Source organism: Metarhizium album, assembly GCF_000804445.1.
Source record: "Metarhizium album ARSEF 1941 chromosome Unknown scaffold_6, whole genome shotgun sequence".
Taxonomy (NCBI): domain Eukaryota; kingdom Fungi; phylum Ascomycota; class Sordariomycetes; order Hypocreales; family Clavicipitaceae; genus Metarhizium; species Metarhizium album.
Genome location: NW_024467580.1, coordinates 1,217,734 through 1,226,843, shown reverse-complemented (window position 1 = coordinate 1,226,843; position 9,110 = coordinate 1,217,734). Strand labels below are relative to the sequence as shown.

The 9,110-nt window shown below is 35.1% G+C and overlaps 1 protein-coding gene across 1 annotated transcript; it reads left to right on the top strand.

The window, feature by feature from the left end:
• Nucleotides 1–258: 258 nt before the first annotated feature.
• MAM_03470 (Protein kinase-like domain protein) lies at nucleotides 259–1,131 on the top strand (the record flags this gene model as incomplete). The annotated part of the gene is made up of 1 exon (XM_040822269.1): nucleotides 259–1,131. One exon carries the CDS (start codon nucleotides 259–261, stop codon nucleotides 1,129–1,131), a length of 873 nt encoding a protein of 290 aa, XP_040680074.1.
• Between the last annotated feature and the right edge of the window lie 7,979 nt (nucleotides 1,132–9,110).

Here is a 9,110-nt window from a genome sequence, read left to right as displayed (position 1 = left end):
AAAGTTAGTAAGATTTTTTACTATATAAATATAAATAATAAGTATATATACTATATTATAAGTTAGAATTTAATTAAAATTAATTATTATTTACTACTCTTTGCTTTAGTCTAAATACAGACAATATTTACTACACCGCCAGCCGCAAACAAATTCCACCAACTGCACGAAAAGCGCTTAATCAACTCCCCAGACGACACTCAGAGCTTTCCTCTCATCGCACCGCCAGTATCCGCATCCTTTCGTGTCTAATTAGATATGTCGAGTGCCCAAGTACCATGTGCTGCATGCAGCTGGACCACCGAGCGTCAAGATTCTTGTGGCTATCAAAGCAATGTCAAAATTTTCTATGCCGTCGGTGATCGGGCAACTTGGGAAGTTGGCTCGCAGAGAATTGTTAAAGACAGGTCTAGCCATCCTCCGAATTCAGAAGCCGAGAATCTTCGATTCGTCCGCGTAAATACAACCATACCTGTTCCCGTTGTGGTCGATGATTGGAACGACCGGGGTCGTCACTTCTTGATCACGGAACGCATACCCGGCACACCGCTCAGTGAGGTTTGGCCAAACTTGTCTGAAAGTGATAAGGATGGTTACGCCAAGCAGACAGTTGAATATCTCCATCAACTTCGGACTCTCTGCTCAACGAGAATACAAAGTATTAACGAACAGCCCGTATACTCGGCATTTCTGTTTCGGGACGGCTATGGAATCCCCCATGGCCCTTTAACCTCTGACGAACACCTCTGGTATGAGATGGCCAAGGCTTTAAAGAACGCGCCGCAAGACCTTCAAGACCTTTTGAGACGACGCATGCCATCGGCCCAGCCGTACACCTTTACCCATGGCGACCTGACTTCAAAGAACATTATTGTTCAAAACGGCAGCGTTACGGGAATTGTTGATTGGGAAAGTAGTGGGTACTTTCCGGCTTGGTGGGAATTTGTCTCTACTGCGATTGTCGATAGTGAGGATGACCGTTCGTGGAAGGAACGATTGCGTGAGCATATGGAGGATTGGAATGAGGGATTACAGTTTTGGCGGTGTTATTATAATCTCTCGAGATGGCCAAGTGTCGATGAGAAGCTGCTGCAGTGGCTTCAACGACCAGGCGAGAGAGAGCAGGTATAAACCTTGTGATGTGACACATGTCCCGACGACGTTGAGAGTATTTGGTGTTATACACTGGGGGAATAATAACAGATATTGATGTGATATGAGCTCAGCTATGAAACAGAATTGCACCGTTTCTAAGACCGCAAGATTCTTCCACAATTTCAACCCGCGGTATACCGCACTTTGGGCAGTTCATCGTGACGTTGACGTCGCTGACCTCTGATTCTGCTAAGCTGAATAGATTATAATTAGCATGCTGTGTCTTTGGACTGTTGAACTGCTAAATGAGAGATAGGAACGTACGATTTGTGCCAGCCGAGAGACTATTGAGGGTGTCTTAATATCCGTCGTTGGGTAAGAGCTTGGACGCCTCACTCATCATCGCTATTAAGTTTTTATTGTCTGTGTTCTCATGGGCAGGGTTGGGCGTGCTCACTGTTGTGCTGAACATTCCCTGGCTCTGGGATCAATCTAAAGACCCATTGATCGTTGCGGAGTATCTCATTGTGCACATGTCACCCTGCACGATTGTTTGGAACAGCTTAGACAAAATGAAGGACTTTTGATTTCCTACATAAAGAGTGGAATGACAGGTATCCTTTTCAACACGGCAAGGCAAACAGTGTCCGTTTCACACATGCAGTTACGTGACCCGATAGTGTCACACTTTGGTCCACGGCGCTTTTATTGTGCGGCTGTGTGGTTGCTACTCTCCCCGGTATACGTGAGTATAAAGAGGAGTCCGCCGCGCCAGTTGGACTTATTTATTGCCAACTCAAACCATTTTTATTACAGCCGTTTATTCTCAGTCTTCTATCTACTTTCACGATGTCTCCGAATACCTCTGAGTATATCTCTGCCGTGCTGGGCTTTTTGTGCCCTAACACGGCACATCCGCTCGGGCCCTCAGATGAATACATCTCAAGGCAGCTTTCATATGCCGAAGCCTTGGCGGCACAAGGCTCTGATAATGAAGGGGCTACCATTGCCGTCCGGATGGCAGCAATGGAAGGTGCCTATAACCACAAAAATCTCTCAATACACTCAGCGGATTCAACACCGCAAGATGTTTGAGCCGTACTGGATAGCATCTCAGGCTCAAAATTACCTTGTATTAGGTTTCCAGAATACAAGGCATTTTACTATTTATATTGAAGCTTCTAGAGCAGTAAGACTAGCTTTTCGCCTTAACCTTAGGATAGCAAGCAGGATCTATCTATAAATTATAATAATAGTGAACAGAACTAGTAGCAAGCTGCGTGACGGAGCAGACTCCTTCCCGTTAATACCTTATTTAGGATAAACCTATAGGACAAAAGGATGTCCTCTGTTTTAAATAGAAGCAGCTAGGTTAATAAACTACTATCTATGCTTAGTAATGCGCAATATATGCAACTACTTAGATTCTCACAAGAACAAGGAGTGGCAGGGCTATGCAGCAATAGTAGCAGCTGTATAACCTAAAGACTATCTTAACTAAGTTACCCCAAGCAGGATAGAAGCTGAGAAGAAAATCAGCAATATTATCGCCTGTAGTAAGTCGTCTAGGAGGGATGGCTTTAGAGTCTACCTCTAACAGCCGTTGGTTTCCTATAGCCGTTACGAATGGAAAGGCACTAAACGATGTATTAGTCTAGACATAGCGAAACGTCAAATCTAGAGCGGCCTTTTTCTTGTGAACCGGGGTGCTTGGAGGAGAGGCGTACCGCATTAGAACCTCAGCTGGCAGGTATAAACTGCAAGGCTAGTGATAGCACAACCACCAAGCAATCCAATCGGGAGATTCATAAAGTGTTAGAAAAGTCTTATACAATTGAGGATTAGATTAGTATAGCTAAAGATACTACATGCAAGATTGACGAGTGTTCGTGTAACGCTTCTATGCATTAGTCAACTAATAATAAGCAAACGACCGATGTGACGGAATCTACATCTAGCTTGGGCTTAGGCGTTCTTCTTCTTAAAGTTGCCTCTAGTAGGCCTTAATCTCCGCTGAGTTAAGGTAATCTCTATTCTGCTAACTTAATAATTAGGTAGAGGATAAAATTAAGCTAAAGCAAAAAGAAAAATAAAAATAAAAATTATTAAATAGTTGCATTTAAGTCTTAGTAAATATAGTCTAAAGGAGATAAGTTGTTAAAAAAAAGAAACCTTATTAACAACAGTCTGCGACGTTTTGTATATTTAGTTGCTAGCGCTAGCAGGCATTAGATTCCGTTTGCTGAATTCGCACCTATTATACTCTTATTTGTACTATATATACTAGTTAATACATCTAACTAATTCTAGGAGGTATAAGGTAGGATAGTGTTCTAACTATCTAAAATTTAATATTTTCTTATTAGGAAACAGAATTACAGACTGCAATATATGCACTCTAGTTGTAACGCTAACGCACTACATACAAATAATTATGCCCTAGAAGGAATTGCCAGTTGAGGTGCAGATTATAATTACTAATTACTTAGATCCTAGGTCTGCTGTAGTAGTTTAGTTGCACTTGTATTAGCAACTATCTAAATAGAACCAGCAGCGCATGTGCTAACTGAGAGTATAGAGCAGTATCTTTAAGCCTAGAGTCTAGTTTAAAAGTATAGTATTAAAATTACATTGCTATTTTATTGCATACTAATTAGCTTATAACCTTCTATTGCTTAGCATAGATCTAGATTATCTATTCTTTGCTAAACTAAAACTCTAATTAGATCTTCTAATTATAGCACTGCTTATATTTGTTAGCGGTCGATTTATACTATGTCCTCCTTACGCAATCAAGAGCATCTTGATGGCTCGTTATAACAACCTGCCCTGCGGCCATGGTAATAAGAGAAGCCTTATAGGCGCAACGCGAAAGTTTGGCAAGATGTTTACTGCTTGGGTCTAGGACCGGGAAGGAGTTATAGAGACTTTAAGTTAAAGTCTCTACAATAATTATAGGGAGAGCCACTAGGTTGGCAACTTCGCAGAAGTTAGCTATTAACTTAGATCTGCTAGGAGCTGACAAGAGACTTCTAGCCTTGTTTGCCTTGCTAATGCCATAATAGGCAATGCTGTCTATTCTAAAGAGGCGCTTAATTAGATTATTACCCTAGCTTATAGAAGCCAACCTATAGTTAACTGTAGATAGGGAATTCCTTAGACCTAAAGGCAATATAGAATACTTAATTTGTATAAATAAAATAAAGGTGCGCTAGACAGTTGTAGTTCTTCTAAGTAAGTATTAGTTCAGCGAGAATTATATTGTATGTGTCTAGTTTATTAAAATCTAAATGCTAAAACAACAGATTTCGCTTAAGTTTTGCAATTAAAGTATTAGTAAGTATGCTTGCTGTTTCACTATAGAGATCAACAACAATTGTATTAAAAGACTACACGAAGATGAGCTTTATTTAGTGTACAGGACGATGCGTTAGGGTCTTACCCTTAGTAAACTAAATCCCTGCCCTTCTACCTATATTCGCTAAGATTATAAGGCATACATCAGCCTTTGCGTTCGGGTTTCCTGCTAGATTAAGTTATGCTTTTCGCAATTGCCTCGCCTACCTTTAGTTAATCGACTTAATTTAAAAACTAATCTAAAGAAACTAGAGTCTTAATTTTAACAACTAAATAACATAATTATAGATTAGATGCTAGTAGAGATATTATAACACTGTCCTATAAACTCGCAAGGCATAGTTCTATAGATGCATCTTATAAGAGAGTGTTATATTGCAGACTTTATATACTAGCTGTTTGCTGTCTTGCAATTGCAATAGGTGTTTATAACAGAAGTACTTGCTTAAATCTCCTAGCATATAAAATTCCTAGATCTTATCCTCTATATAAGGGTCATCTAGAGGCAGCAAGAGTGCAGTGCTAATGCATAGAAAGCACCTCCTGAGTCTCTGTTCTAGCTTGTTAATAAAAATAGATAGAGTTATAAGAAATAAAGAGTTATCTTCTAATAGCTTATAAAGACTCTTACGCAAGACTAATATTATTAATAGAATTCTTATCTAATATGTAGTTAGTTCTTCCTCTATATTGCAATATACAACTATAGCTTTAATTGTATTATCTCTGCATTAGTATTAACTCTTAAGAGTATTATTAACTAGAGCTATAAGTGCTTTAACTAGCAACTTTTAAGCTAGTTGCTAAGGACTAACTATATAATCTACTAATAGTTCTGCAAATTTAATTTCTTGTAGTTAATGTTTAATATTATCTACAGCCTATTTGTCTGTTTAGTTGTTCTAAATTTTCTGTTTAAGTTCTTATTTTAGCTTCTGCTTTAATAACTGCAACTTAAAGTAAGTCTTTTTATACTGTTTAGAACCTAGGCGTAATTTCTACATCTAGGTTGTAAGCTGTTAAACACAAGGATCTAATGCAATAGACGCTATTTGTTTAGTAGTAAGATCTATAGGTTGCTGTTTGCTTATTAAGTAGCTAATGCTGCAAGCCTAATTAATAAGTACTTGCTGTAGCTTTTGCTAATAAATAATAGCCTATAAGTTAGTATAGATAATACAGCTAAGGTAGTATTTCTAGAAAGAGGTAGAATTAGTATAGTTAAGAGATAAGTTTAAAGCGCTTTACTTATATTAGCTATTATATTAAATATTAAAAGTATTCTTTTAAATTAAATAGACTTAACTTATAGCTTTAGTTAAACTTATTAGCAGTATTATAGTATAGGCTATATAGTATTATTTTATATTAAAGTTCTATTATCTTGCCTACTCTTTTAACTTAGCTTATAATTATACTATAAGTAATAGTCTTTATTGCTAATATTCTATACTTTATTAAGGTCTTAACTATATAACAAAATATACACGCCTCTTTAAGATTACTTCTTAGAGGTAGAGGCAGCTCCTGCTTGCTGAGATATATATCCAGCCCATCTAGTTGCCTAGGAGAGGTAAGATAGAATACGCAAAATGCTTAGTGCTAGAATAGAATGCCTAGCAGAAAAGCGTGCAGACTAAGGAGTAGAGACAGGTTAAATATTATCTCTAGAATTGTAAATATTTTGCTAGTAGCATATTAGTAGAGGTAATCTAAGCAATTAATATAGAGACAATAGGAATAGTGTACTAATGCATTCTTAGTACTAAGATATAACTTTTTAAACTTTAATATTAATTAAATTAAGACCTTATGCAGTCTGCCTTCTAGGTCTCTCGCTAGAGCTACTCTAATGTCTCTGAAGTTAAGCTGCAGAATAGACGTAGGGCAGGAGCCTGCAGAAGCAAGCAGAAGAAGAAAGAGTACAGCTAAAATTTAAAATTCTCTAAGGTTAAATAATTTCTTTATAGTGCTTAGTATAATCTTAATTTATTTCTTTAAATTATTAATAGTTATATAGCAATTTGCTCTCTTCTAGTTGCTTAGCTTATACTTTCTTGCAAGCTCTTAGAGAACCTAAGGAAACATTATAACCTGTATATTTATCTATATTAAGTATAACTTACCTTATATATATTACAGTTTAATTTTAGATTAAGCTTTGCGCTAATAGCTCTTTTATATACAAGTTAGAAGACTTTCCAGGCTGTGCCCAGCGAGCTGCTCTTAGTAGTGCCTCTTAATCTTCTACCGTCCTTGCCTGCTGTTTAATCGCTATTTAAAGAATTTATAGAGTATGCCTATAGAAATAGACTTAAAGCATACATGCAGGTTACGCGATAGAACTTTATTGCAAAATCTATAGGTAGACAGTTAGAAAATAGAGTCTACAAGAGGTGAGTAAATAGCGTAACTTACTGTTGCTACTGCACCTCTATTGCGTTTAATAAGACTATGCTCCTAGAGCTGTAGTCTTCTCTACTAAATAAGCTTTTATTAAATTATTCTATACTAAGCTAGTAATATTTAGGCAGATATATATTTCTACTAAAAAGTTAGATTTAATCTTTAATATCTAGATTATTATTATTCTAGTTAAGATTTATTACATTAGTTTTACCGCTAGATAGATCTACTTTATCTACATTAAAGCAGCTCTTAACCTCTAGGGAAAAAGAGGACCTAGAATCGTCCGCATTAGGCGAGCGTTAATAGCGTGCTATAACAGGTCAAATAGTGTAAGGTTGCAATCTAGGCAAGGCAATAGGTGCGACTAGAGGAGCTTAAGCTTAATTTAGATAGAAGTAGGAGGGTTATATAGGGAACAAAAAAACCCTTTGCTGCTGCAGCTACAAGGGCGGGCTTTTAAATGCAACTTTAAAGACTATTTCTAAGTTCTTAAAAAGAGCAGTAAGTAAACAGGAGCATATTGCTTAGAGCTTAGTTCTAAGTTCTTATACATTAGCTAGCTTACTTAACTGCCTTGTCTAGATCCTGCCTAATAAGAAGTAAGTACCTAGCAGTATTTTGCGGAATATTTACTAATATAGCTTACTAATAGGCTAGACTATATAGCTTAAAGCAGCGTTAAATCCTTAGCTAATAGCCTACCTCTTTCTGTAGCTAAAACTACTAAAACTAGTAGTACTTTTGCTGTCTTTTTCTTAAAGCTAGTATTAAATCTACTAATTTATTAGTATATATTTTATATAGATTTAAAGATAAATACTTACTTAATAGCTTTCTCTTTTCTTCTTTAGTTATTTATAAAAAATAGTAATTTTTAATACTACTAAAGTTATTATTTTAATAAAAAAGCTTTTTTTAATACTATATTAAATACTTTTTTAAAGCTATTTAATATCTTTTTTTAATACTTTTATTAAGTTAATATATTTAATATTATTAATTAAAGTTTATAGTATTTTAAAAATAAAAGTAGTAAAAAAAAAACTTAATAAACTTTTAATATATTAATTAAAATTTAAATTTAGTTATTTAATAAGAAATTTACTAATAGTAATAAAAATACTTCTAAATATTTAACTTATATAATAAAAGTTAATATAATAATTAAAATATATTTATTATTTTAACTTACTTTATTAAGTAATATATATTTAAAAGCTAAAAAAAAAACTTTTTAGTCTTTAGTTTATAGCACTACTGCGCTAGCTTAAGACTGCCTTTAAAATATAAACTAATATAAAAACCTTCTTTCTTGCACTTAATTGCCTTTATTTATAATACTATATAGCAGCTGCACTAAAGGTAAGGCAGTAGAGAAAATACTAATAGTTATTAATAGTAGTAATAAAAAGCTTACTTAAAGTTACTACTACTTAAATATAAAATAAGAATAGTTTAATAAATAAAAACTAAGTAGTAATAAGCTACTTATAACTTAAGACTAACTTAATAAAACTTAAAAAATGTTAGCGGAAAAATCGCAAGGTCAACTGCACCACGCAAAAGTGGAACGCGCTCCAACGATTGGAGACGCAAATTGACCTTATATTACTGCGCAATTGTACACAGCGCATGCACCCCTATTTTCTGGCTGACACACCCCCCCAGCTTCAGCCCTCTCAGCGCTGTAAGCTGTATAAGTGCGCTAGAGCTTTGCTGTACTGTTGTTAGGTAGGAAATTTATTGTTGCCTATAATAGTTAAAAGTTGTAGTAATAGTTGTAGTAGAACTCTAGCTTACTTAAAGTTACTACTACTTAAATATAAAATAAGAATAGTTTAATAAATAAAAACTAAGTAGTAATAAGCTACTTATAACTTAAGACTAACTTAATAAAACTTAAAAAATGTTAGCGGAAAAATCGCAAGGTCAACTGCACCACGCAAAAGTGGAACGCGCTCCAACGATTGGAGACGCAAATTGACCTTATATTACTGCGCAATTGTACACAGCGCATGCACCCCTATTTTCTGGCTGACAAAAAAAAGTATATAATAAACTTATAAGCTATATTCTAGAAAGTAATACTTTTAAGAGAGCTTAAGTAATACTCTAGGTATATACTAAAGTAGAAGTATATTAAGCTATAACTAAAGCTATAATTAACTATAATAATACCTTTATAACTTAAAGATAGTTATAAAAAGCTATAATAATAGTAGTAAAGAAAGCTATAAAGACAGCTAAAA